The 26536-nt window shown below is 59.4% G+C and overlaps 1 protein-coding gene and 4 non-coding genes across 5 annotated transcripts; 1 reads left to right on the top strand and 4 right to left on the bottom strand.

The window, feature by feature from the left end:
• Positions 1-345: 345 nt before the first annotated feature.
• Positions 346-417, bottom strand: Trnad-guc. The gene has a single exon. It is a non-coding gene; the product is annotated as a tRNA-Asp (tRNA).
• Positions 418-968: 551 nt separating this feature from the next.
• Positions 969-1041, bottom strand: Trnaf-gaa. The gene has a single exon. It is a non-coding gene; the product is annotated as a tRNA-Phe (tRNA).
• A 2983-nt stretch (positions 1042-4024) lies between these two features.
• Trnad-guc lies at positions 4025-4096 on the bottom strand. Its single transcript has one exon. It is a non-coding gene; the product is annotated as a tRNA-Asp (tRNA).
• Positions 4097-4304: 208 nt separating this feature from the next.
• Positions 4305-4376, top strand: Trnaa-ugc. The gene has a single exon. It is a non-coding gene; the product is annotated as a tRNA-Ala (tRNA).
• Positions 4377-7091: 2715 nt separating this feature from the next.
• On the bottom strand, positions 7092-26270 carry Dhx37 (DEAH-box helicase 37). Its single transcript, XM_023720579.1, has 27 exons — positions 26069-26270; positions 24501-24670; positions 21667-21779; positions 20425-20788; positions 19892-20040; positions 19260-19352; positions 18106-18202; positions 17375-17488; positions 16842-16943; positions 16602-16713; positions 16105-16200; positions 15880-15962; positions 15373-15517; positions 14689-14765; positions 14233-14465; positions 12586-12697; positions 11585-11691; positions 11313-11501; positions 9390-9514; positions 9187-9303; positions 8907-9079; positions 8204-8318; positions 7998-8135; positions 7821-7915; positions 7669-7742; positions 7395-7492; positions 7092-7312 (listed from the first exon to the last, which is right to left on the bottom strand). Exons 1-27 carry the CDS (start codon positions 26172-26174, stop codon positions 7227-7229), a joined length of 3483 nt encoding a protein of 1160 aa, XP_023576347.1. The 5' UTR covers positions 26175-26270; the 3' UTR covers positions 7092-7226.
• Between the last annotated feature and the right edge of the window lie 266 nt (positions 26271-26536).

Here is a 26536-nt window from a genome sequence, read left to right as displayed (position 1 = left end):
AAAAAAAAAAAATGAAAAGAACGTAGTAGAGGCTAGAGGCGCCCAGGGCGAAGGCGCTGGACCAATCAACAGGCACGCACGCCCCAAGAAAGAAAAGAAAAACAGATTTCACTCTGCGGAACCGAGCTCAAACCCGGAGTAAGGAAATAAGGCCACTTGCTCTCCTGGGGCTGCTCCACCCCAGAGCGTCCCACCACCTGTGCCCACGGGCTGCCCTGCACTCTGCAGGAAGGCGGGTTTCATGCCCTAGTCAGGGTGTAGGTAGAACGACCGCAGAGACTTGGGAGCATGGTGTGCAAACTACACGGGGTAAAAAGTCCGGCGCCTACCGGTAAAACCTGCAGCCTCCCCGTCGGGGAATCGAACCCCGGTCTCCCGCGTGACAGGCGGGGATACTCACCACTATACTAACGAGGACTAGCGTTGTAGTTGTGCCTTGCAGTGGCCTTTTTAAAGCAGGTGCGTTTTACCCTCCGCTCCCGCACACCGAGGGAGACGGTGCTTTTTAAATTTTCCTACAAAAAAAAGGGAAAAAGTGAAAGAGAAATTGAGGTACGGTGCGTATGTGTACCAGCTCCCCGCGCGGAAGGATGGGATCGCGATTAAATTAAAAAAATGTGTAACCCTAAAAATCAAGTCCAATTTGTTTCAAACTTCTGAGGCGCCCATGCCCGGCTTGGATCCTGACTTGGCTGCGACGGTTCCCAGTGCAGAGTCGAATGAGCGGAAAAGAGAAATCGCGAACAGCTATGATCAGCAAGCATAGCAGAGAGGAGTGAGGCAGCAACTTGGATTAGTTGGTTTCGCATAAATAAGCCGGGCAGGGACGCTGGCTTGCCGGGACGCCTCGGGGACACTTCCAAATCAAAATAAAATATTTTAAAAGCGGAAGGCTTTTTCTGCCTGGGGAGAGATCAGTGTCTCTAATGTACTCTCCTCTGTTTCTGGGTGAGGACAGGAAAAAGCTCTGCCGAAACCCGGGATCGAACCAGGGACCTTTAGATCTTCAGTCTAACGCTCTCCCAACTGAGCTATTTCGGCAGCTGACACCGCGGTCTGCTCTTTGTGTCCTCCCTGTCTTTTCTGAGCCTCAGTCTTTGTTCCCGATCTCGCCTCGATGACGACAGCCCACCCCGCCTGCTGAATTTCTGATACGTTGTGCGCAGGGTCCAGTCCCGGCTTTCGAGGCCGCTGCCTCCCCCCGGCTCCAGCCCGATGGCCCACTATGCGCCTTGCCCACGTCCCTTCCCTGTCCCCCCACCCAGAACGACCGTCCAGGAGGAAGAGAGACCAGTGACTTGGCACCTAGAGCCGTGCCCGGTACACAGTGAGTCCCCATAAAGCTCGCTGAGGAGCAACCCAAAAAAAGAAGGAATGCATGACCCCCACCTGGCGGGGCGCTCACTAGCCCCAGCTCCCTTCTCTGCCAAAAGGAGCCGGGTCAACCCCCGGGCAAAGGGTCGGGGTGCTTCTGAGCCCGGCGAGCAGGAGGGAGCATCAACCCGGATGGACTGACGCGAGATTCACACCCGCCTCCACCCGTGGACGCCACACCTGTGCCCCGCAGCTTCCGCCCAGGAAGTCACCAGGTGCGCACTCAGCGGCCCCGCACTACCTCCCTTGGAGGCGGTGAGTGGGGTGGAGGAAAGTGGGGAGTGGGGCGAGGTCCTTCCTAGTGTGAGGTCACCTCATATTTGCTGATCACCTCCTCACGGTATGTGTGGATGCAACAAGTGAGTGATGGCATGGAGCATCCGGGGAGGGGACAGACCTGGGGACGGTGACAACTGAGGACTCAAGTGCCAGCCACACTAGGAGGGGGGTGGACGGACACAGGGACGCATAAACAGCTCATGCAAAGGCCTTGAGGCTGAACCCAGAAGAGGAGACAGCAGAGGGGCCCTGGCAAGGCCTGGCCTGTGGGGAGGCCAGGTTTGGAGGTCCTGAAAGGCGGGGCGAAGGACTGGTACTGGGATGGATCCCAGCCCTGGCTTTTGCTCTGAGCTACACCAGTCCTTTAAAAATTTGAGACTAGGTATCACTACGTTGCCCAGGACTGGCCAGAACTTGTGATCCTCCTGCCTCAGTCTCCCAGCGCTGAGATTACAGGGCTGCGCCACCCTTCCAAGGGCTTGGTTAGTTTTCAGTTTTTTTTTTTTTTTTTTTTTTTTTTTTTTTTTTTTGCATTAAGATGACAGCCACAAGGCAGCCTTATGGAAAGCCCACAGAATTTAGTGTAATCAGTGTACTGTGACCCCTTCCACGCCAGAACGGGACGTTTCTGTTCCTGGGGCCCGGCATTCATCATCTTTGTCCTCCTGTCTCCCCAACGGGGCCACCAGGCATCTACTTTCTGTCTTTAGGATATAAAAACCAACAACAACAAAAACCACACGCATGCACACACACATGCAGACACACACCCTGACACACAGGCGCACATGCACGACGTGCCTATTGGTCTCATAGGCTGAAACTGGTAATTGGTGTTTTACTTCCATTTATTTCAAGAACTATAAAAGCAAACTTTCCTGTAGATTTTATTTGCCTGTAATGTTTTAAGAACATTGTTTTTCCTCTTCCGCAAGTTCATCGCCTGTCAGTTGTGATCTGCTGGCACTTCAGGGCTTTTCCTAAGGCTCTTGGGCCATTCGCTACAAAAATCTGAATGATTTTTGTAGCGAGTGGCCCAAGTATGAATTGCTGAATTATTATGGTGGTCATCTAATATGGCAGAAGCCCTTAAAAGAACAGCTCATCTTCCCCAAGATCACCTCCCGCTTCTTCTCCAACTCAGCCCAGGGCGCAGTTTCCTCTCGCCTTCCGGCAGCCTCAGGGAAGGCCCCCGTGCGCTCCTCAGGTATTTCTAAATATCCCCTTCATCTTTGTTCCACGCCAGAGAATTCCTTATCTTCCCAGATTCTCTCCGTGTCCTCCAAGCTAATAAAGCCCCTTCCCCTTCTTCCTTCTGCCTGCTTCCCTGCTGCGACACCGTCGAAAGCCTATCAGCGAGGACCTCGGGGTCGGGACCGAGGCCGTTCGCGGCCTGCAGCACTTACCGTGCAGACCAAGGCAGGGCGTGCGGCCCAGCTCGAACGAAAGCAGAACAGCCTGGAGGCCTCTTCCCATCCTGCACCATTTAGGAGCCAGCCCTCTGCTGATCCTAGAATTGCTCAAAAACCAGCTGAGCTTGCAAATCAACGAACCAAAGCCGAGCGAACCCGATGCCCTTCCGCGGGGAGGCGGGTGGCCGGCTGGGCGCGATCTCCGCTCCCGTTAGGGTCGTCTTGTTTGCTTTTTAATACAATGGGCCGGGGAGACGGCTCAGTAGAATAAGGTTTTTAATACACAAACGCTGCGCCGCCGCCTGGAAGAGACCTCTGCTCCGTCCGAGGTGTTGGGCCAGGGCCTGGGGAGACCCCGGCGGCCGCAGAGGCGGAGCGGGGAGGGCGAGGGGCGGAAAGGACGACGGGGGCCTAGGGACCGCCGTTGCGGTCGTCCTGAAAGCATCGTTTGACTTTTTCAAACTAAGGGAATGTAGTATTTTTTAAAAATCGAATGCAGTAGGAAAGAAAGAAGGGGGGGGAGGAAAAGAAGGGAAGGAAGGGAAGAATGGAGAAGAAAATAAAGCCACACAGCCAGGAAACGCCGCACAGGGGTCCCTTCCCTCCCTCCCCCAGCCACTCGGGTCCCGCAGGGGGCCCAGCGTCAGTAGACGGCGGGATTCGTGGGCCTTCCGCCCAGACGCGCAGGAGCAGGCAAGACAGGAAGGAGGAAAAAAAAAAAAAGAAAAGTGGGCGCACGGCGCTTGCGCACAGCAGGCTCCCGAGCGCTGGTACGGTGGCGCGCGGTGTAGAGGCGAACGCGCACGCCGGTGAACGCGCCCCGGATGCTTGCTCTGCGGGGTTGCAGGAGGCACAAGGGTAAGCGAGATTCCGCCAATGCGGGAAGAATCTGCGAGTCAAAAGGGATCAGAGTGGAAGGAAACTTTGGTGTTTCTCAGAGACCAAAATAGCTCTTTAACCTCCCCGTCGGGGAATCGAACCCCGGTCTCCCGCGTGACAGGCGGGGATACTCACCACTATACTAACGAGGACAGGCTGTGAGCTCGAGTGCGCTAGATCCATCCCTATGCGTGCAGCCACTCGACTGGGCTTTGGCCCAGCATGGGTCCTCGTGCGTAGCGCCTCTCCCACCAACTCCAGGCACGGAGCCAGATCGGGACTTGGGGACTTGGGACGCAGGACCCCGCGCGGGGCTGTGGCGTTCTATAGGTGTTTCTGGACCACACTGCGCCAGGGTGAGGGGATGTAGCTCAGTGGTAGAGCGCATGCTTTGCATGTATGAGGCCCCGGGTTCAATCCCCGGCATCTCCACTTTTTAACCCTTCCTCCCCCAAATTGGTGCCACAACCCTGGGGTACGTGGAGACCCAGGCGGTCTGCGATTTTATACCTGTGCTCCCAATCCAGCTACATCACCCTGAAGGAAAACTGTATTTTAAGAAACTTTGTTTCAATAACGACCTACACCGGGACTGAAAGCGAAGTGAAGTCACTGCCCCGGTGTGATAAATAGCAGGAGAGAGGCACCGTGTAGCATCCTGCCTGCACAGCGGCACACAGGGGCCCCGGATGAACAGTTAAGTAGAGCAGCCCGCTGTTGTGACAGTTTCACCAAGGAGCCGACGTCTCTGCAGCTGGCCATGCGCGAGCGAGGGCCGCTGCCGTGTACCCGATCCCAGGCCTCTTACCCTGGGCGCCCGCGCAGGGCCAGCCAGGAGCTCCAGCCCTTAGACTGATGGCGTGGAGAGGGGCTGTGCAGAAACAGCCTAGCGCGCGGCGAGGAGCGGAATACGCGGCCCCAGCTGGAGCGGGAGGAGGCGGAGCCGGGCACTCGGGTTCGGTCCTGGGCTCCCCCTGGCGGCCAAGTAGGCCAATGTACACAGGAAACCCCAGGGAGGGCGCGGCTCTGGAAAATATGGAGGGGCAACCCCTTTATCCTACCGGATGCAACTCCAGCCTCACCGAGCGTGTCGCTCCCACCCGGGTCTGATCCCACCGATGGCTCGTATCCGCTGTAAGTCCCTGAACAATCATCCGGGTCACCTGTGAAGGCTGACCTCCATTCACCGTTACCCAGGCCTTAAATCATCCCCAGCAATGGGGACTACCCCGCTCCAGGCCTTTACACTGAACTGCATACCCCAGCTTTTTTTTTTTTAAAGAATTATTTATTTATTCATTCATTCATTTTGTGTGTGTGGCCAGCTCAGCCCACCAGGGGGCGGGGCTGTCTGGCATGTGGTGCTGGGGGATTGAACCGCAGTCCCTGTTTTGCTTAGCTTAGCTTGTTCTAAGTAGGTGCTTTAGACCACTGAGCCATCTCACCAGCCCATACCCCAGCTTTTATTGCATTTGAGAAAGTTACTCTGTATGTCACTAGGTTGTCCATTCTGGGCTCCAACTCATGATCCTCCTGCCTCAGCCTCCCAGACTGCGACGGCGACAGGCATGCACCACCATGCCTGGCTCACCTCACTTTTATTTTTGGTACAGGTGCTTATACCACCGAGCTACCTTCCCAGCCCTCGCCTTGCTACTTTGCCCTATCCCTAAATCCAGAGCTCAGGGAGCCAGGTTTGAGACTTGTCTCGACGTCTCCACACTTGCCTGCCCTACAGATACTTTTTTGTCTTCTGCAAAGCCTGTTGCTGGGGGGCTTAGGGAGATGTCTGGCAAGCGCAAGGGTCTGAGTTCAATCCCCCGGGGGTGGGCAGCCACAGGACATCCGGGGGACAGGAGTTGCTTGGGGCCCAGGGCGGTGGGGGGCCGAGGGCGCTTCTGTGGGAACAGCTACAAGGCCCAGAAAGGCCTTCAGAAAGGTCATGCATGAGGCTGTGCGATGTAGACAAGTACTAGTCTAGCACGCATGTGTGTGCCACACACACACACACACACACACACACACACACGAGAGGTGTGGCCCATGTCTGTTATTCTAGGAATCCAGCCTGGGCAACTAAGTTAAGCTTCTCTCCATGCAGTAGGGACTGGATGTGCAGCCCAGTGGGAAGGGCCTGGAGTGCTCTCCACCCTCTGGCCAGCAGGCCTTTCTTGGTAAAACTGAGCTAAGGCTTTGTGTCCACTGGACACTCACAGCCCAGGCTTACCTCCAACTCACAGAGGTCCTCCTGCCTCAGGCTCAGCCTCCTGACTGTGCCATGTGCAGCTGGCAGCTGGGCCCCCTTTTACTTGGCAACATAACCATGTGCTCAGGTACTGTGCCCCCCACGTGCACCCTAAGAACTACAGGTCGACAGGTAAGACAGCACAAGTCACATATTGGATGATTTTACAAAATGGGCAAAGATTTTAAATAAATATACAGGTGGGGCCGGGAGGGCTCAAGCTAAACATGGCAACGTGGGTGCAGGGTTTTCTTTAGCTTGCAAAGGCATGCTGGCACCAGGACCCTCAAGGCTGATGCTCACCGTGCGCCAATACCTCGGAGGGCTTGGAATAACAAGCTGCTGCTTAGAGCCAGAGTGGGGCTGACAGCTGCGGGCCAAGCGCCAAGCTCCCATGGCCCCTGAACACGGCCGGGGCAGGCATTGTGGGTGCCGAGAAAAGTAGCCACCAGGGCCCAGCTCTGCTCAGGGGGGCAGTTGAGGATCTGCTGCTTGGACCATGGGCGGGGCACCCCAACCTGGGGCCCCTGAGGGTCTCCTGAGCAGCTGGGAGGTGACACATCAGTGCCGAGGTTGCCTCTGGGAGCCAGGCCTTGTGGGCTGCACTGGAAGCTGGGCTGAGCCCAGGGGCGGTGCAGGGTCCCGGGGTGCACTTCAGAGTTGGAGCGCAAGTCTTCTGTCGTATCCTGCCTGCATGTGGTTGCATGGCTCGCCTCTTGGGACACAGGACAAGGCCTCCTGATGCCATCCGGCCTGGGCCCCCTCCTGGGCACTGGCCTCCGCCCCGCCTCCACAGCGGCCCGAGGGCAGGCTGCCGCCCTGCTTAGCACACAGAAGTCCTTGGTCCTGGCTGCGCTGCGTGAGGGCCTGGTCAGCAGAGCCGAGTTCCACAGGGGCACCGGGAAGTGAGGCCACCATCCAGTGTCAGAGCAGCAGGAGGAAGGCACTGCACACACAGTGCTCCCTGTGGAGCAGTTTTCCAGGCGCGACCTGGGCCCTAACTCCCATTCGCTCCCAGCCCGCAGCCAGGGGCCTAGTCAGTGCTGTGTGGTGGGGGGCCAGGCTTTCTCCACATCCAGGTGTGTGGCTTGCGGGAGCCACTCCAGGTACTCTGCCAGGAGGTCTGCAGGGAGGGGAGAGTCGTGTCAGGCGGCTGGCCCAGCAGGCTGAGCCAGCTCCCAGCATGGTGCCCCAGCCCCACTCACACTTAGGGCTCCGCTTCCACACGGTCAGCAAGGCATCGCGGCAGTCAGCCTTCTCAGCCACCAGGGCCTTCAGGAGCGTCTCCGTCCTGGGCTGTAGCCTAGGGGAGATGGACACGGGGTGGCAGCTGGGCCTGGGGGGCTGGGGAGCTCACAGGGGATGACTGGGCTGAACAGAGGGGTGGGCATGTGCGGGAGTGATGCTGCCAGGGGGAACCTCTGCTGCTCCAAGGAGCCGACGCAGGCAGGTCTCAGCCGCTGCTTAGGGAAGCCGTACCTGGCCCAGGTCTTCAGCATTGTGCTGGGGCTGGACAGCAGGCAGCCCCGGAAGGCGGCCAGTTTGCAGAAGACCTGCAGGGAGACCACAGGTGGTGAGCCCAACCACCCCGTCCATGGAGCCCAGTGCAGGGCTGGAGCCAGGCCGCCTACCTGCCCTTCCAGTAGGAAGCGGGCGAAGTGCTTGTAGCGGTCGAGGCCCTCAGGAAAATCCACTTCGATGGCGGGGAGCGGCCAGCCAACACGGTCTGTGGGGCACAGCTGGTGAGAGGCACAAGAGGGACCCGAGGGGCAGGATGGAGGGGATGCCAGGGCCCGGCAGGCACTCACAGAACACGCTGGCACGGTGGCACTGCACGCGGCCCCGCTCTGGGCAGTAGGTGGGGGCGGGCTCCTCTAGGGGCGGCTCAAACTGGCAGTAGGCGGGCAGCAGGGCTGGGATCCACCGCTCATCCACGGCTGATACGCCTGGCAGGAAGGGCTGTGAGCTGGGGCTGCGAGGGGTGGGCACTGCCAGCCCTAAGTGCCCGTGCTACCTTTCATGTACATCTTGGTGGTCTCCACAATCTCCTGGTAGACCACGAACTCGGGGAGTTCTCGGAAGAGCACAGAGCTGGGGTGGATGAAGATGGGGTCGTCCAGCAGCGGGGTCTGCAGAGAGGTGGTGGCTTGAGGAGGGGAGTCCCCAGCACCCCAGATGGATCTGACCCCACTCCACCAGTAGGACAGACAGCCATGTCCACCCCGCGACACCTGATTTCTCAGCCACTAAGAGGGACGGGCAGCCACACAGGCCGAAGGTGTGACAGATGGGAGACAGGAGCATCTACTCGGACAGAGAGCGGGAGCAGGAGGACCCAGAGGGTTTTTCTCTGGGAGGTAACAATGTCCTAAAGCCCACAGTGAGACTGAGGAGCCACGTGCTCGATTTTATGGCAGTGAGTGAGGCTTGCTGAAGCTCTGTAAGTGCAAGGCTGTGGCCGGCGAGGTGGCGCACGCCTGCAGTCCCACCCGAGGGAGGCTGAGGGGGAGGCTGCACCGACTTCCTGGGCTGTCCGGGGCCACGCAGTGTGAGCTCAAGGCTGCCCAGAACGCGGCCTGACCGTGGCTCAAAAAGACAAAGAACACCCTCCAAAAGCCAGCGGTGCACCTCAGCTTGCAGAGGAGCAGCGACTCCACCCCTGGCCTCTCCTTCCTGGGACCCCCAGGCTGGGGGCTGGGCCCCTGCTGACCCCCCACCTTGTAGGCGTTTCTCCACTTGTCATCCAGAAGCTCCTCGCTCTGCACTCTGCGAGCCAGGTGGTCACCCAGGCCGGCCGTGACGATCTGCCGCAGGTAGGTCACTTGGCTCTCAGTGGGTGGGTCCATCTTGGGGTCCACAAAGAGCCCGGCCTCGGGGCACACGGAGTTGACTGGGGATGAAGAGTGTGAAGGTTGGCCTGGTGTCCCAGACGGGCAGCCTCCCCTTCCGCTAGAGGCAGAGCGGACGGCAGCTGGCCTGAGGGCGTGGCGCGTGTACCTGAGGTGGTGAGCTGGCCCCGCAGGCGCCGCACCTCCAGCATGGCCTTGAAGCGCAGCCCATTGGCCTCGCAGAACTCCCGCGAGCAGCCAGCATACTCGCAGGCCCCCACCGCACCTGCAGGATGAGCAGGGTCCTCACGCGCTGGCTGGAACCCCCAGGACCCCAGGACCCAGCCCTCCCACTCCCTCTGGGGCACCGACCCAGCAGCACCATGACATCACCCAGCTTCAGAGAGGCTCCCTGCCCTGCCCAGGTCCTCTTCATCTGTGCCACCCTGGCGCGCCGGCCCCTCAGGGCCACAAGCTCTTCCTCACTGGCAGCAGGTCTGCAGACAGACAGGCAGGCAGGCAGGCAGACACACAGACACAGACAGACAGACAGACACAGACACAGACACAGACACACACACACACACACACACACACACACACACACAGATAACAGGCCTGAGCACACTCGGGGCCGGTGCAGGCCAGACTTGACTCCCCCCGTCCCACCTGCAGCCATCAGGGCTGACTGCACGGACAGAGCCTGCTGCAAAGGCACATGCCTGCAATTCCAGCCACCTGGGACGCTAAAGCAGGAAGATCGCAAGTTCAAGTCCAGCCTGGGTAACTCAGTAAAGTTGTCCTAAGATAAAAAAGCCTGGAGCTGTCGCTCCATGTTCCCTGGGTTCACTTACATGGTTCTTTTTTTTTCAGAATCAGGGATTAAACTCAGGCCCTTGCAATCCAGGAAAGCGCTTATTCCACTGAGCCATCTCCCGGCCCCATACTGTATGGTATTTTTAAAGAGTAAGGTAAAATCACGTGGGCTGTAGGGGGCATGCCTGAATCCCAGCACGGTGGAGGCTGAGGCAGGAAGATCACCTGAGCGCAGGCCAACCTGGGCTACACAGTGAGTCCAGGACAGCATGAATGACGAAGTGAGACCCAGTCTCAAAACAAAAAGCAAAAGAAAAGCAAAACACAAGCTGTTGGAGCAGCCTTCGTGGGCTGGGGATGGAATCCTGCCCGTGGCTCCAGAGCGTGAAGCTAACCATGGGGCAGGTCAGGTGAGGAGTTAACTTACAGCCCTACACGCACCCCAGCTTGCCATCAGCCCCGCCCCACCTCAGCCAGCCTCAGAAGCTCGTCACGACCCAGGGCCCCTCAGGAAGGCCGCCAGGGCTGCTCGGACGCACTGTCAGAGGTACAGGCTGGACCCGCCGGGCACAGAGTTCACAGCTGCTAGACTGAGCATGAAACTGGCACCTTAGCCCACACCCATGATCCCAGCGCTTGGGGGGCTGAGACAGAATGAACAGCGCAGGTTCCAGACCAGCCTGGGGCTACAAAAGTGAGCTCAAGGCCGGCCTGAGCTGCAGAGCGAGATCCTGCCGCAAAGACAGCACAAGCTGTCACAACAGCCTCTGCAGGGGCTCGGGCTACACAAAGGCAGTGCTGTTGTGGGGGCAGCACAAGGGCTGGCAAGAGCTAGGGCGCAGGATGTCGGGTGGGTGGCAAAGGAACCACGGGGACCCCAAGGTTTCCTCTGCAAAGCCCCAACCACCACACATGGCCTTTATTTTTTATTTTTATTTTTTTTGGCGGAACCGGGGATTGAACTCAGGTCCTTGCGCTTGCCAGGGAAACGCTTATTCCACTGAGCCATCTCCCCGGCCCCTGGCCTTTATTTTTTAAATGTCTTTTTATTGTTTTTAGAGCCAAGGTCTATGTACTCCAGGCTGCCTTTGAACTTGAGGCAATACTCCTGCCTCAGCCTCCCAAGTGCTGAGATTACAAATGTATGCCACCTGGTCTGGCTTTTATTTTTGCATTAACAGGAATTACAGCCACGTCCTTCACACTGAGCTACACTCTCAGCCCATTTTAAATTTTATTTTTGAGACAGGGTCTCACAGAGTTGCGAGCTGGGCTTGAACTTGCGAGAGTCCTGCATCAGCCTCCCAGTTCAGGCAGGCAGGCATGTACCACCAAGCCCCAACTGCTCTGTGTTAGGCCCCTAAGTGTCCTTTTCTGGAATCACTGATCCTGGACACCGTGTGCTCCCTCACTCCAAGCCTCAGGATGCCACACATGTTGCAGAGGAGCAGGGGGGCCATGGGGACATGGGTCACGCACCTGTCCAGCTCCTCGAAGAGCTCGCGCACGGTCATGGCGGCCACAATGGCGATGGCATAGGGCAGGCAGCCGTGCTGGCGGCTGAGTGCCAGCATCTTGGCGCAGCGGGGTGCCACAGGGAAGGTGGCCATGGTCCTACCCAGCGCTGTGACCGGGCAGCTCAGCCGCGATGTCTGCAGCTGCTTCACCCTGGGGACGAGGCCAAGATGTGTGGGCGCCCAGGTAGGGAGCGGTCCTCTGCCCTGCACTGCGCCCCGTCCAGCCTCTCTTACCTTTCTGTTTTCGGGGGTGCCTGCAGGGCCCCCAGCGCAATCAGCAGCTCCTCTGCCGCCACTAGGGCCTCCATGGAGGGCGGCGTGGGGAAGGGGAAGTTGATGACCTGGGCCAGGAGGAGGGGTGCTGGATGGGCACCGGGCGCCCCTGCTGCCGCCCAAGAAAGCAGGTGCAAGCCCTCACTGCAGAGCAACCCCTGGGCCACCGCCTGCACTCGCCGTCTGTGCCTGGGCACCCGAGAACGCGCTGAGGCTGCAGGTGGCAGGCGGGGAGCAAGGCTGCAGCCAGCACCAGAGCCCACAGGTGCTGCCCTGTCAAGCAGCGCTGGGGACCACAATGTGACCCTACACCAAGCCTCCCTGACATGAAGTCATGTGACCCACAGCCAGGTCCCCTCTGCAGGCAAAAATGGGCACAGGCTTGGCACAAATGCCGCTGTCACCATCAGGGCCAGAACCCAGCCCAAGATACTCTGCAGGGGCCCTGAGTCAGTGCAGAAGGAGTGGAGTCCACGCCTGTGCTCCCTGAGGATTCCGCATGGCCATGCGTGGGGCTGTACGCAGTTAGAAGGCAGGGCCTGGCGGGGGTCCCTGGGACCAGGCCTGACCACTGTGCCCTCTCCTGCCAGGCCCCTGTGCCAGGCTGTTTGCCACGAGTGGCCAACCACGGACTACAAGTGTGAGCCAAAATAAAGCTTTCTGCTCTTAAGTTCTACACTGTGTCCCAGCAGCAAGAAAGGGGCCGACACTGGGAGGACGGGGTGCTCTGGCCAGGCACCATTCAGGGCAGGATGGCTGCCTTCTTCAGGGAGAGGATGGGGCCAGCAGGCGCCACCGGAGCGGGAAGGGTCTTCCGCCTGGGTGGGAGCTGGGTACCCAAAGGGGCTGTGCTGCAAACCCCAGGGTTACAACCCACCAAGCATCTGCTGAGCCGCATCCCACAGGGGCCGCCCCACGTCAGCACAGGGACACAGCAGGAACAGGCTGAGGCCGCCACTGACCTTCTCGATGTTGAGCGCCTTCATCTGCAGGATCAAGTCCTCCACGGGCTTGCGCGTGATCTCAGGGGCTGGAAACTGCTCGAAGTCCCCAAAGACGGCAGAGGAGTACAGCCTGGGCAGGGACGGAGGCCGTGAGTGTGGGGTGCACACAGCCCTGTGCAGCTGGCCCAGCTGCCTCGACCTCTGCCATGGAGCTGCCTGCTTCTTCCCCGTCTCCCACCTGCCTTCTCCAGTTTCTTGTGCGTGACTTAAAACCATGAGGAAAAGGCCAGCAAGGAGTCTGGCGGGGGCGGGAGGGAGGCACACAGGAAGCGGGCAGCAGGGACTGCAGCAGCGTCTGCTGCAGCTCTGAGGCCGACACGACAAAGCGGCAAGGCGGCAGTGCCCAGGCGCGGGCTGGGGAGGCTCTCTGTGGCAGCGCTGGTGCTCCTGGAGGCTGAAGCAGGAGGCTGCGGTGTTGCGGCCCAGCCCAGTCAAGTTAGGAATTAAGTAAGAATGTGTCTCAAAAAAAAAAAAAAAAAAAAAAACCAGTCTCAAAACATCAAAAGGGGGGGCCAAAGGGGGGCAACCTGCTCGGGTCCCCTTCCTGTCCCTCACTCAGACAGCAGCTTTCTCTCTCTCAATAAATATTATACTCTTAAAAACAAAACCAAAAATCCTCAAAAGGACCGGGTGACCCCTCAGTGTGCGGCCTGGGTACGGAGGGGAGAAGAGGCGGGGCTGGGGCACTAACCTCACCATCAGCCACAGATGCTAACAGACTGCTCTCTGGACACAACAGCGAAGTGACAGACAGAGCATGGGAAGAGCTCGGGGGATGGGTCTCCAGGCCTTCATGCATGGCTGAGGGGCGCCTGGAGTCTCCTTCCCACCTGGCACTACTCCTGCGTCTATACTCAGATAGCTGCCTGCACCCCAGTGTTTGCAGCAGAGGGGGATGGCGGGGAAGGGGAATTCAACACTACCTCCTCTGGGATACTACCCAGCCGCCTTCTGAGCACAGTACCAACACGAGCTGGGACACGACGGACCCTGAAAATCAGTAGTGACAGCAGCCAGGCACGCGAGGCCACACGTGACACTCATTCCATGCAGGCTACATATCCCAAGCAGGCTGCCCTGGGGTCCACTGCATGTGAGGGCTTCCAGGGCGGGGACGAAGGGGGCACTGATGGGCATCGGGTGTGCCCAGGGTCTTGCGGGCTGATGAGAAGTTCTGACACAGGTTCTAGAGGACGCGTGAACAGCACGCAGCCAGGCGGAGTGGGCACGCCTGCTGTCCCAGTGCTCGGAGAGGCTGAGGCGGAAGGATTACAGGTCTCATCTCAGCCACGGGCAACTTAGGAGACCTTGTCTCCCCAAAAATATAAAATTAAAAAAGATTGTGTTAATTATTGAGACTGTCCTCCCAATTTGATTTGAAACTGTTTCATTGCTATTTATCAATAAAATTATGGAAAAATAAAAAAGGTTGGAGATGTAGCTTAGCACAAAGATCCTAGGCTTAAAAATTTTGAAAATAAAGAAAACAGAATTGTGCACGAGAAGGAGAACCAGCTCAATTAATCCGATAACAAAGGAAGTGGCAGTGGAAAACAAGATGGCCTTCAAGGTGGGTGGCGCATCCTGAGAGGGCCGGGGACCCACCTGTAGCAGTGGCCTGGCTCTGTCCGGCCCGCCCGGCCCGCTCGCTGGTCAGCAGACGCCTGTGACACCCAGGTGACACGGAAGGAGGACACGCCGGTGACACGGTCATAGTAGCGCTTCTTGACCTTCCCACAGTCCACCACATATTTAATGCCAGGGATGGTGAGGGATGTCTCGGCCACATTGGTGGCCACGACACACAGCCTGGTCCCCTCTGGGGGAGGCCTGAAGACCTAGGGTTGGGGGAGACAGGAAGCATCAGCATCAAGGGCCAGCTCGTGAGCCAGAGGGACAGGGTCGCCCCAGGGCAGGGACTTCCGCCCAGGTGGTGCAGCCGGGCCATCCTCCGCCTGGCCACACGACCCTGGGCACACTCCCAGGAAGCTTTTCTACTCTCCTGCCCTTGCCCAAGCATGGGGTTGGCCCTGGATGGGGAGGCCACCCGCAGAGCCCTACCTGTGCCTGCTTCTCGGGGGCCAGCAGGGAGTAGAGCGGCAGCACATGCAGCGGCAGGGAAAAGTCCAGCCGCTCACCTAGGGACAAAGATGAGGCGCTGGCACCTAGGGATGGCCTGGGAGGCACTCGTGAGCCAGCCGGGACGACCGCACCACCCAGCCCGCAGGCACCATACTCTGCCCTTCACAGCCCATGGTGCCCAAAACTTCACAGCCAGCTGCGCTCCCTGCCGTCCTGGTAGCTGGCGTTTGGGGACCAGCTGCACCTGCACCCACGAGCCTTGGTCACCGCGTGGGCTCTGGGCGGGACGCAAAGATCACAGAGTTCCCTTCCTCTCTCTCTTACCAACAGGGTCTCTATATTGCCCAAACTGGTCTCAAATGCCTGGCCTCAAGCGCTCCTCCTGCTTCAGCCTCCTGAGCAGCTGGGACCCCGTGTGGCAGCACCAGAGTGTCGGCCACAGGTAAGCAGCAAGGATCTGGGCTGGCCACACACCAGGTGCCGTGCACAGGGCCGCCCTCCCACACAGGAGACCTCGTGAGGCCCCCACAACACCTATGGAGTACCCGCCCCACCCAGGGCAACGTGAGGGGCTCAGCTGGAAGCCCACACTCAGGAGCCATTTGCAGGCAAGACCGGGGCCCCTGCGGCCGCCCGCAGGTGGCAGGGTCAGGGCACTCGCACCTTCCTCCACCCCGCTGTCACCCAGGTCCAGGTCCAGGTCTGAGCCCAGGGCGGCCTCCTCCTCGTCCATCTCCGCCTCTCTGTCCTCGTCCGCTTCGCCAGCTGGCAGCACCGCGTAGCTGTCCAGGCTGATCTGGGGCAGCGTCTACAGGCACCAGGGCAGCAACAAAGGAGACCCAGTGGATGCAGGGGCAGCACTCGGGAGGCAGAGGCCACCGCTGCACACCGGCTGCTCTTGCTGCCTCCAGGAGCCGGAGTCGGAGCCAGCCCTGGGCGCTGCTTCCTGGGCACCGCTCTGGTGCAGTGATCGGCCTTCCGGAAGCTTCCTCCAAAGGCACTGTGAGCCACAGCCCTGTGTGGGAAGGCACTGGCCTTGGGGCCTCCCACAGGCCTGTCACCCACAGGCCTCATGGCTGCCAAGTGCCAATCACTCCTGGCGTGACGGGGGAACTGGGTTCTAATCTCACTTTTTCCCGACCTGACTGCAGCCTGAGCCCCTCCACGTACTGTGGCCTGTGCCCGCTTGGCCCTGGAGCGCGACTTCTTGAATCTGCGCACTTCCTGAGATGAGTCCTTGCGGTCCTCGTCTCCTGCAAGGTGAGGGGGGCGGAAGACCCCTGCAGGTGGCATGGAGCCCCATGCTGCTCCCCATCCACAGCAAGGCCAGCGACGCTGACTGTCCACTGGGGTGGGCCAGCTCAGCTCAAGGCCCTGATCCAGGGGCCCAGTTACCTGGTGGTTGTGACCTGGAGGCTGGGAAAGCCCTCCTGAGCCTGCGGCACATGGCGTGCACCTCCGCCTGCCCCGTGAGGAACACCAGGATGCCGCCTGAAGAAAGAACCGCCCCACAGTCATCCCTTGGTCACTCAGCAAACACTCAGCAAAGCGCAACATCCAGAGTAAGGACCGAGACACGGGAGGCCAGCACTGCAGGAACTGCGGTGCACAGGGGCAGGAAGCGCTACGGTACACCCAGCATAGACACTGCAGCCACAGCCCAAAGGTGCCCACTGGCAGCGCGCCTGCCCTGCTCTGGCCTGGAAGCCGAGCGAATGCCCCTGCCTGGGCGGCCTCAGCCCCGAGGATGCAAAGCCGAGGCTCAGCGTGTGCCTGCACAGTGAGGGCCGAGCCCAGCTACTGGCGGAGGGCACCTGAGTGTCTGGGCTGACTCGCCTGGGCTGCCACTTGGGGGGCGAGTGCTGTGCCCGCTGTGCCACCTGGGTACTCACCTGCAGGCAGCATGCGGTGGATCTTGCACACCTTCCGGAAGCACTCGCCGCTATAGTCCTCCGGCGTGCGCTTGTTAAAGTGCACAGTGACAGGGAACTGCCGCGACTCTACCTGTGAGACAATGCCCCAGGCTCAGCCCAGGCGGCCCCAGGCTCAGCCCAGATGGCCTCAGGCTCGGCCCAGGTAGCCCAGCTCCCGCCACTCCCTCCTGGGGCAGAGGCTGGCTGCCCTGTCCAAACCTTGATGACAGGTGGCGGCCTGGCGAAGAGCCGCTGGTTCTGTGTGAAATCCTCCACCCGCAGTGTGGCCGACATGATGAGCAGCTTCAGCGGCCGTTGTCTCTAGGGGACCAGTCATGCTGTCTCAGGCTCAGTGGGCTAAGGAGACCACCACCCAGCCCAGGGACCCCAAGGACATGGTGGCCCTCAGCCTGACCTAGCTCTGTGTCTGGGACCTGGCTGTCACGGTACTTGGAAACCCAAGCCCAAGGACTTGTCCAGGGGATGGAAGCCCAGCGGGAGTCCTGTGTCACTGCCCGTAACCTCCCCCACCCAGCCCTGCATCCTCATTGTCCCCTATTCTTTCTGTGCAGCCACCAAGAGGCCTCTGAGAGCCGCTGCCAAGACCGAAGAGACAGGATGTGACACCCACAAGGATGATGAGGTCAGGGACAAGAGGACAAACGGCATAGGCCGGGACATGACAAGAGGCAGACCCAGAACAGTGTGGAGTGCCAGGGTCAGACAGAGCCTGGGCGCGGCCCCACCCCCACCTTGGCTCGCAGGGCCACGATGCGCGACAGCAGGCCGATTAGGATGTCAGTGTACACGCTCCGCTCGTGGGCCTCATCGATGATGACCACCTTGTACTTGAGCAACAGGAAGTCCTGGGGAGCAGCCATGTGAGGCCCGAGCCGCCAGGGCCACCGAGCTGGCGCTGCTGCTGAGCCCTCCCTGCCCAGCAACAGCAGGCTGTGGCCTGGGTCTCGGGGCTCTGAGCACGGCTGATGCCTGTAACACTATCAGCGGAGTCAGGTGCACACGTCACCCAGTCAGGGCTCCTGCTCATGTGAAGCTCAAGAGGCTGAGGCACTGCGCCCTCTGAGCCATGCAGCCAGACAGCAGCAGGGCAGCCTCCATCTGGGCCCTGCGCACCCTGGGGGACACATATGTCACCCTGCGTGACTAGTGGGGGAGGCTGGGCAGCCATCCGCAGCACGGGGATAGCGGTCTGAGGCCAGGACCCAGGGAGCCTCGCCCTGGCAGCGCCCAGGCGCATACAGAAGCCAGCAGGTCTCACACCCAGAGCAGTGCCTGGCTCGTCACGTGTTCGCGGCACATCTGGGAGCTGCACAGACGGAGCCGAGCCATAAGCTAAGCCCAGGCACACTTGGTGCCAGGCACTGTGCAAGCAGCTCTTGCACCCCAGTAGGCACCGCGCAGGCGGCACCCATATGCTCCCCGACACTCGCCATCACGCTTGTGACGCAGGACAGACACTGACCTTCTGGATTTCCTTGAGCAGCACACCGTCTGTCATGAACTTGATCCTGGTCTCGTCGGTTATGTTCCCTTCATAGCGGATCTGGTAGGAGACAACCCTGTGGGGACAGGCATGGCCTCAGGAGACACAGGGCAGCGAGGCGGCTCCAGGTTCATGGAGGAGGCCAGGCCGAGACCTAGAACAAGGCCGGTTTTGCTTCGGCCTCCCCTGCCACTGCCACCGCAGGCTGCATGCGGTACAGGACGGAGGAGCCTTGTCACATAGCAGGGCCGCAGCCATCATCCACAAGAGCCCCAGGACTGCGTGGAGGTCCTTCCTCCAGAGCCACATATAGCTCTGAGCGGACGGCGACACAGGGAGTGACAGATGGACAGGCTGGTCACCTGACAGCCAGACACAGGACTCGAAGAGCCACTGTAGATCCACGTGAGCCTGGGGGCAGGTGTGCAGCTCGGTGGTGGAGAACATGCTCAAAGCATGCAAGGCCTGGAGGTGTTCTATCCCCAGCACCTGAACACTCAAGAATGCTAGCTGGGTGTGGTGGGTGCCCAAAATCCCATCACCATGGGAGGCTGAGGCAGGAGGATTCCAAGTTCAAACCCTGCCTGGGCAACTTTGTTTTTGTTGAAGACAAACCAGAATAGTTCATGCTGGTCTTGAACTCATTAAGGAACCCAGGCTGGCCTTGAACTCACAGTGATTCTCCTGCCTCAGCTTCCAGAGTGCTGAGATTACAGGCATGTGCCACCATGCCCGGCTGGGCAACTCAGCCAGATCTTGTCTCAAAAAAAGTAATGAAAAATGCTGAGAAGGCAGCGCAGCATGGAGACTCTGAGCGTCATCTGCGGCATTGCGCAGGCCCAGCAAGGGTTCACGCCGCGTGGGTGCTCGCTGCCAGGGGCCGCGTTTGAGCTTCCAGAACATCAGGTTCCACCCGAGCTTTGGCAACACTAGGTCACTCTGTGGCTCCCTGCACCTGGCCATCTGCTTGGTGCTCATCTTGCCCCAGTGCAATGAGGGCTCTGGCCTTGGGGTCCCGAGGTGTGACGTACGGGAATCCCCTGCTGGGCCCGCGTAGCCCCTACCCTGCCCAGCCCCTCCCACAAGCCCTAGGGCCAGGGCCACCCACGACCTGCCCAGCCAGCTTGGCTCACCGCTGTGACAGACTCATCTCCTTGGCTACACGCTGGGACATGGCCATAGCAGCCACACGGCGTGGCTCTGTGACGCCGATGATGCTGTCCTCACTGCGGAGGGAGACACACATCAGCCCTGCTCCCCTCTGGCATAAGCAGCCATAATTCCCGCCAGGCAGGGTGGCCCCGAGACCCCAGAGCTTCTTTGGTAGAAGTCATCCCATGCATGCCAGCAACTGGGCCCTGGGGACAGGGTACAGCCGGAGTGACGCACCCATTTCTTCTGGCCACCCCGGCCTCTTCCCTGCACCCTATCACACTGGCACTCAGGAGTGCCCTCCACAAGCTGCTGAGCCTGCTGTGGCCTTGGAGACTCTAGAGAACCCAAGAGCCAATAGGGGGACACACGGTGACCAGTGGATGCCACTCCAGGGGCCAGCAGCGAGCCAGGGGCCTCAGCGCTGCATTTGCATCCTTTTGACACATCCACTGGCATTGCACACTGGCATCCCTGCAGCACCGGACCAGAGCAGCTCACCTGGAGCCGCAGCACGGGATCAGTCGGCACAGCCGAGACTGTTTCCAGGAGCCCAGGTGCTCAGGGCCGACGTCCACCTGACCCGGGCCCCGTGGAGCCGCAGCGGCCTCACCTGCTGTAGCCAGCCTCGTAGAGGAACTGCGGCACCTGTGTGGTCTTCCCACTGCCGGTCTCACCGCACAGGATGACGATGCTGTGCTCAGCCACTGCCTCCATGATCACCTGTTCCTCCGACAGGATGGGGAGCTGGAGCCGTTCGGCCTGGGGGGATGATGCAGAGGTCAGGGCCTGGGGTGCATGTGCAGGACGGCAGGGGACAGCAGCCACTCCAGGGACACAAACCAGCGGGCCAAATGGCAGCTGGCACGTGTGTGGTGGCCACAACGGAGGCGTGGAGGGCTGGGGGCACCTGTGCTACAGGCCGCCAGGGGGTGGGGGCTGTCACTGGGAGCCTGTAGGCAAGGGAGGGGTAACCTGCCCGCATCCCGACACGCCTTCCTCCTGACACAAGCTATGTTTCTGTAGTGCAGCGAGGGACACGAGGCCTCATGCAGTTCCTAGACAGGGTCCTGCTAAGCTGCCTGGGGCTGGCCTCAGACTTGAGGCGATCACAGGCATTCATGCAACGCCACCACCAGGACAAACCTGCATCTCAGGGGTTCGGTTCACGGGGACAAATACTGCAGGCCTTGCAGGGCGCCTGGGTGGGCTTGTGGCTGCAGCTCTCGCAGGAGCCGGGCTGGAGGCTGCCGGGGGCTGGCCGCTGGCTGCTGGACTCCCATCTGCAGAGGACCCAGAGACCCCTGCAGGAGGCTGCCCTGCGGCTGCCGTGGCACTGGCCCCATCCTGGTCCTCTGCCAGGGCCTCATCAGACTCTGAATCCTCAGAGGACTCAGGCTGGGATGGGGGCTCCTCCTCATCTGTGTCCAGCTGGCGGCGGCGCTTGCGGTAGGCCCCGCTCAGACTGCTGATCCTCTCCTGGCCCAGGGCTGCCAGCTCATCCGGCCTCCTGCAGAAAAGAAGGCCTTGGTACTTTCAGGGCTCTGGGTCATCGTAGAGGTCAGAACCCAGAGACCACGCCTCTTGCCCCAGGGCCTCTACACAGGCAGTCCCCACCTCTCTGCAGTTCACTTCACTTTTGTCCCTGACCTCAGGGCGCAAATCCCCTTCCTGTGTACCCGGGTGGCGCCTGCACACTGCCCCTCAGCCTGAGCTAAGGAAGGCAGGGACCCAGTGCCCTGCTCTGCCCAGGGCCCAGTGCAGCCCGGACATCGTCCACCTCTGCTGACAGCTGCCGGGCAGCAGAGCCCACCAGGACCAAAGACAGGCACAGGCCCGGCTCTTCACAGCAAACCTCCTACCTTTGACTGCACTGGGGCAGAGCCCGGGGCCTCACACGCGCAAGGCAAGCACTCCACGACAGAGCTACAGCCCTGGCCTTTTGGTTTATTTTCAGACACCGTCTTCCTAAAGCACTAAGAGCCCAGGTGGGGCTTGAATTGAGACTACTGGGATGACAGTCAAGCGCCCCATATCAGGTAGAAATCTATTTTTTCCTCTTCTGAGACAGGATCTCACCATGCAATTCAGGCTACCCTTGAACTCACAGCAATCCTCCTGCCTCAGTCTCCCACGTGCTGGGATCGCAGGCATGTGCCACCAAGCCCAGCCTAAAATCTCCTAGTTCTTAAGTGCTGTATGCCCTGGGTTTAATGGTGTCTCCCCCAAATTCATGTGTGCCGAGAACCCCACAAGCTGACTTTCCTGGCTACCGGGACCCTCGTGGCTGGAGGAAGCTCAGAGCTGCGCGTCACCTGGCCAGGAGACCGCTGTGCTCACACCTCACCCTGTAGGGACACAGAGTACGGAGCTCCGCGGGCCACTCACTCTCGGATGCGGTACATGCGGTCCCCGGTGCCCAGCTTGGATGTGGTGTAGAACAGCCGCATCTCAGCCTCCGACACCTGGACCTCGCTGAGTTTCTGCAGCAGCTCCGCCCGCTGGGGAGGAAGCAGAGCCTGAGGCTTGGGCGCCGACCCAGGAGCCCCTCACAGTGCAGGGTCTGGCTGCGACCCCACTGCTGTGTGTTGACACCCAAGACCTGCACAAGCCTGGGGTGTGGGCCGAAGCCCTGGGCACTGCATGGCGGAAAAGGTCGCAGGGTGGTCCCCAGGTGGCTGGCACCTGGAGCCTGCGAGCAGGCCTGCTGGGATAATGCAGCGCTGGCTGGCTGGCCTGGGGTTTTGTTTTGTTTTTTTTTCTTTTCTTTTTCCGTTTTTGACTTAGCATCTCGCTCTGCAGTTCAGACTGGCCTTGAAGTAGCCCAGGCTGGATGTGACCTGCAGTGATCCTCCTGCCTCTGCCTCCTGAGTGTGGGGGTTACAGGCGTGCACCACTGAACTCTCCATAGGTTTTCAAGGATGCACTGACTTGAGGGACCGCAAGGCACGGCTAGGGCGACCTGCACACCTCATGAAGGACGTAGACACTGTTCTAGTGAGCACAGTGGCCTCGCCTAAAAGGTGAGCTTGCATGTCGGAGGCCTGTACATTAGGGCTCCGGCCCCAGGGCTGGACTGGGGAGCTTGTGGTCCATGCAGTGTGGGTGCTCAGCAGCACTCTGGCCTTGCCCTACTTGATGTCAGCAGCACGCCAAGGGGCTGCAATCCACAAATCCCAAGAAATCTGTTCAAGTCCCAAATACAAACGATAGGCACTCTGGAAGGCAGGACCATGTTTGCATCACAGAGATAACATTCTTATAACTGCAGAGCACAGAAAACTCACTAACATAAATATTTCTTCAGCAGGATATGTAGTAGCACACTCCTGTAATCCCAGCACTTGGGAGGCTGAGGCAGAAGGATCGTTCCCAGTTCAAGACCAGAGAACTGGGGCCGGCAAGATAGCTCAGCAGACTAAGTGGCTGCTTAGGCAAGTGCAGGGACCAGGGTTTGAGCCACCACATGCCACCAGCCCACCCCCTGGTATGCTGAGTCCACTACCAAGACAGGACATGGTGGCGAATGCCTGTAATCCCAGCGTGGGGGAGTCTAAAAACAGGAGGATCACTATGAGTTCAAACTGTGTACTGAGACCCTGTACCAAATACATTAAAAAAAAAAAAAAAAAAGGCCAGCAAAGTAAACCAGTTCACTACAAAGTGTGCTCAAGGCCAGCCTGAACTGCATAATAAGACCCTGTCCCAAAAAATCAGAAATATTAAAAAATTAAAGAAAAAAGCTTTTTTTTTTTTTTTTAATACATTTCATGGGGATTGGGGAAAGCATCTCTAAGCAGAAGGCTGACTGTATACTGGACACATGATGTTATTTTAAAAATTCAGGTGTCTGCTGGGCATGCAGCACCTGTAGTCCTTGTTCTTGGGAGGCTGAGGCAGAGGATCTCTGAGAGTTCTAGGCCAGCCCGGGTGACATAGCAAGAACCTGTCCCAAAAAGCAAAAAAAGATGCTTTGATGGTGTTATGGTAATCCTAGCCTGAGCAGACATGAGAATGCCCCCCACCTGGGCCCTGGGACCATCCTTGTGGGCCTGGGGCCACTTGCAGATGACAGAAAAGGAGCCCAGGAGACAAAGGCGGACACAGAGCAACTCAGCCACAAGCCCAGAAGCCTGGAGCCACAGGGGGTGCAGAAGCAGGGACGCTTGTTCCAGGAGCCCGACACCTCCAGCACCTTCCTCTTGGACCTCCAACCACCAGAACCCAGACTGAAGGCGCCACCCCCGGATCACAGGCATCTGTGATGGCGGTCACAGGAAGGAAGCGGGAGATTTATGCTGCTGGGGATGTGCGCCCAAACCTCTCAGGAGGTGAGACAGTGACCCACAGGTGACCAGGGACAGCAGAAGCTGGCTGCACGTTGGGCTCCAACATACTGCACTCTCTACTTTGTGAATCTCTTTCTTGAGACAGGCTCTCACTATGTAGTCCTGGCCAGCCTCAAACTCCTGCCAACTCTCCTGGCTCAGCCTCCCGAATATGGGATGACAGGTGAGCAGCGCCACACCTGGCCGCTTCGGGCCTGTTTAAGGGACCTTGGGGTTCTACTGGAATTTTTTTTTTTTTTTTTTTTTTATTTGAGAGAGAGAGAGAGAGAGAGAGAGAGAGCGAGAGAGAGAGAGAGAGAGAGAGAGAGAGAGAGAGAGAGAGAGAGAGAGAGTGTGGTGTGTGTGTGTGGCCAACTCAGCCCACCAGGGGGCGGGGCTGGCTGGCATGTGGTGCTGGGGGATTGAACCAAGGTCCCTGATGCTTTGCCAAGCTTGTTCTAAGTAGGTGCCTTAGACCACTGAGCCATCTCTCCAGCCCTGGAATTTTTTTTAAATATTATTTTATTTTGTATTTAGTACAGGGTCTACAGGGTCTCACTACGTAGATCGGCCTCATAGCGATCCTCCTGTTTACAGTCTCCCGAGCACTGGGATTACAGGTGTGTACCACCACGCCCAGTCTCAGAGCACCCCTGGGGCAGGGCCAGCACGGCAAGCCTGGGGATCGAGCTCCTGGCCCATGTCCACCTAAGGAGGCACTTTAATCTGCTGAGCTCTTTGGCTGGCCCTTTCTACTGGTATTTTGATAATTCGCCAGCAAATTACATGGGAAGCCAGCTCCTCCTTCCCTGGGCAGCACTCGCTGCTGCACAAAGCATCTCCCTGACCCCCACATGTGCTCGGGGAGCTGCGCTGCCCCGCGGGGCGGCCTACCTGGCTCTTTTTCTCCTTCTGTTCCAAGATCTTCTGCAGCGCCTTCCTTTCCTTCCTGGTCAGGGGCTTCTTCTCCTTTTTGGACGGGGGCGGCGCCTTGCTCTTCTTTTTCTTCTTTCCAGGTAGCACAAGTACATTGCTGGCATCCACCCCTTTCAGCACGTCCTCACCTGCAAAGACCCTCGCCTGGATCCAGGGCTCGTAGTGCAGAAGCTGCAGGAGGGCGGCGGGCAGCTCTGTCCCCTGGCTTTGACCCCCTCCTGCCTGCGCTGTGAGCTTGGGGCCGGGAACAGAACTGCCCTCACAGCTACCAAGAACCGGTAGCACGCAGAGAATGTGCCGCCGACCTGTATCACTGTGGCTTGTAAGCGCAGTAGCTGGAAAGTTACCGGCCATCGCGTTCTGCTGCAGCTCCTCCAACAGCACCATTTAGGTCTCAGAGCAGGTACCAGGGTCTCAGCCCCCACACTGCCACATGTGCTGTGGGGGCTGCAGTGACAGCTCAGGCGTAGGTCATTATTTATGTTACACAGGGCAGGAGAGGCTTTGACCCGAATTAAAAATAGTCTAAAGCACTCTGGAGGCTGAGGCAGGACAATTGCCTTGAGTTCAAGCCTAATCTGGGATACAGAGTGAATGCAAAGCCAGCCTGAACTGCCCAGCGAGACCTTCTCCAACAACAATAAAAAGCAAACAAAACAATGCATGCTGATTCACTGACTCTCAAGTAGCAAGCATTTGGCCCCTGCAAACCCAGAAAGAGAGCCTGAGATCAAAACCGCGAGAGCTGCCATACAAGGTGGTGCACGCCTGTCACCCCAGCACTCGGGAGGCTGAGGCAGGACTGCCCCCAGTCTGAGGCAGCTTGGGCTCTGTCTCAAACAAACCCTGACAACCACTGTACTACAGGTGAGTGGGCGCAGAAGTGGAGGCTTCTAAAGAAAGCAAGGCTGTCTCGGGCACAGGCAGTGTGACAGATAACTTTCCCCACCTCTCTGGGTCCAAGCCCTCGGCCCCTCTGCCCCGATTCTCCACTTCGAGCTCCTGTCCCGAGCCGAGCCGAGCCGAGCCGGAGCTGCTGTTGGCAGGGTCAGTGCACCTCCACAACCCTCTTCTGCTGAGATTTCAAAGCATTCTCGTTTGCCACAAACACCAGGTTCCTACAGCCTCGGCTCTGACAGCAGGTGGGCGGCCCCCGCCACGGTCACCCTTTACAGATCGGAGCCCAGGCACGAGGACGAGGCGGGGCGCCCCATTCCCAGCCTATCCGTGCGACTCCACAGGAGGGCACTGACTTCCGAATTCCCGCGCCTGCACTGAACGACGCTCCGCGAACGACGGCTGGACACGGGTGGCCAGCAGCCCGGCGTGGGCAGCGGGCTCAGGGGCGATGAGGGGGTCGCATTTTCTCTCCAGGTTCTCTAGAGAGCACAGGAACCTGGTCCCCATGCGCAGCGCTAACACTAGCCTAACACGATCCCTCCCCGGGCTCTTCCAGAACATGGATCTGCTCTGGGACCCCGTCCCGCCGGCCGTCCCGACACCCAGCCCCGTTCGGGGCGCTTTACCCTCCAACTCCAGCCGCACGGGGGGCGGCTCGGGGGCCCCTTTTGAGGGGCCGGGGCCCGCCTGCAGGCGCCCCTTGACGTTGTACCGCCGGCGCAGCTTCCCCATGGCGCCTGGGTTCCGCGAAGTCCCGGCGGGGGGCAGGACCGCGGCGCTATCCAGGGTTCGGCCCACGTGGGTACGCAGACAGCCAGCAAGCCGCGAGACTTCCGCGTAGTGCTCTCGCGAGAGCTGGAAACACCGTGGGGGCTGGAGGCGGGGCCTGACGCTCGCGGGGGCGGGGAGAACAAGGCTAGTGGGCGGGGACTCGCTCGGGGGCGGGGCCTGCAGTCGCCGCTTGAATTTTAGCAGGTTGATTCTCTTAACGCCTTGCGAACTGCGTTTCCAAGCTGAATTATCCATTTATACGAGGCTGGGTGCTCGGAACGGAGGGCTTTATTTGCTTTAAAAATAAAATCTCGGGGCTGGTG

The sequence above is a fragment of the Octodon degus genome, unplaced genomic scaffold (genome assembly GCF_000260255.1).
Source record: "Octodon degus isolate 3935 unplaced genomic scaffold, OctDeg1.0 scaffold00076, whole genome shotgun sequence".
Taxonomy (NCBI): Eukaryota; Metazoa; Chordata; class Mammalia; order Rodentia; family Octodontidae; genus Octodon; species Octodon degus.
This window is presented reverse-complemented; position numbering and strand designations above follow the sequence as displayed.

Excerpts from the sequence above, each read along its gene's own strand:
- Dhx37 (XM_023720579.1), bottom strand. The coding sequence starts at position 26,174 with ATGGGGAAGCTGCGCCGGCGGTACAACGTCAAGGGGCGCCTGCAGGCG. Across the intron at positions 16,714-16,841 it reads GGCCGCCACCTGTCATCAAG|GTAGAGTCGCGGCAGTTCCC; the intron begins GTTTGGACAGGG and ends ATTGTCTCACAG. Across the intron at positions 9,515-11,312 it reads CTCTTCGAGGAGCTGGACAG|ACCTGCTGCCAGTGAGGAAG; the intron begins GTGCGTGACCCA and ends GTCTGTCTGCAG.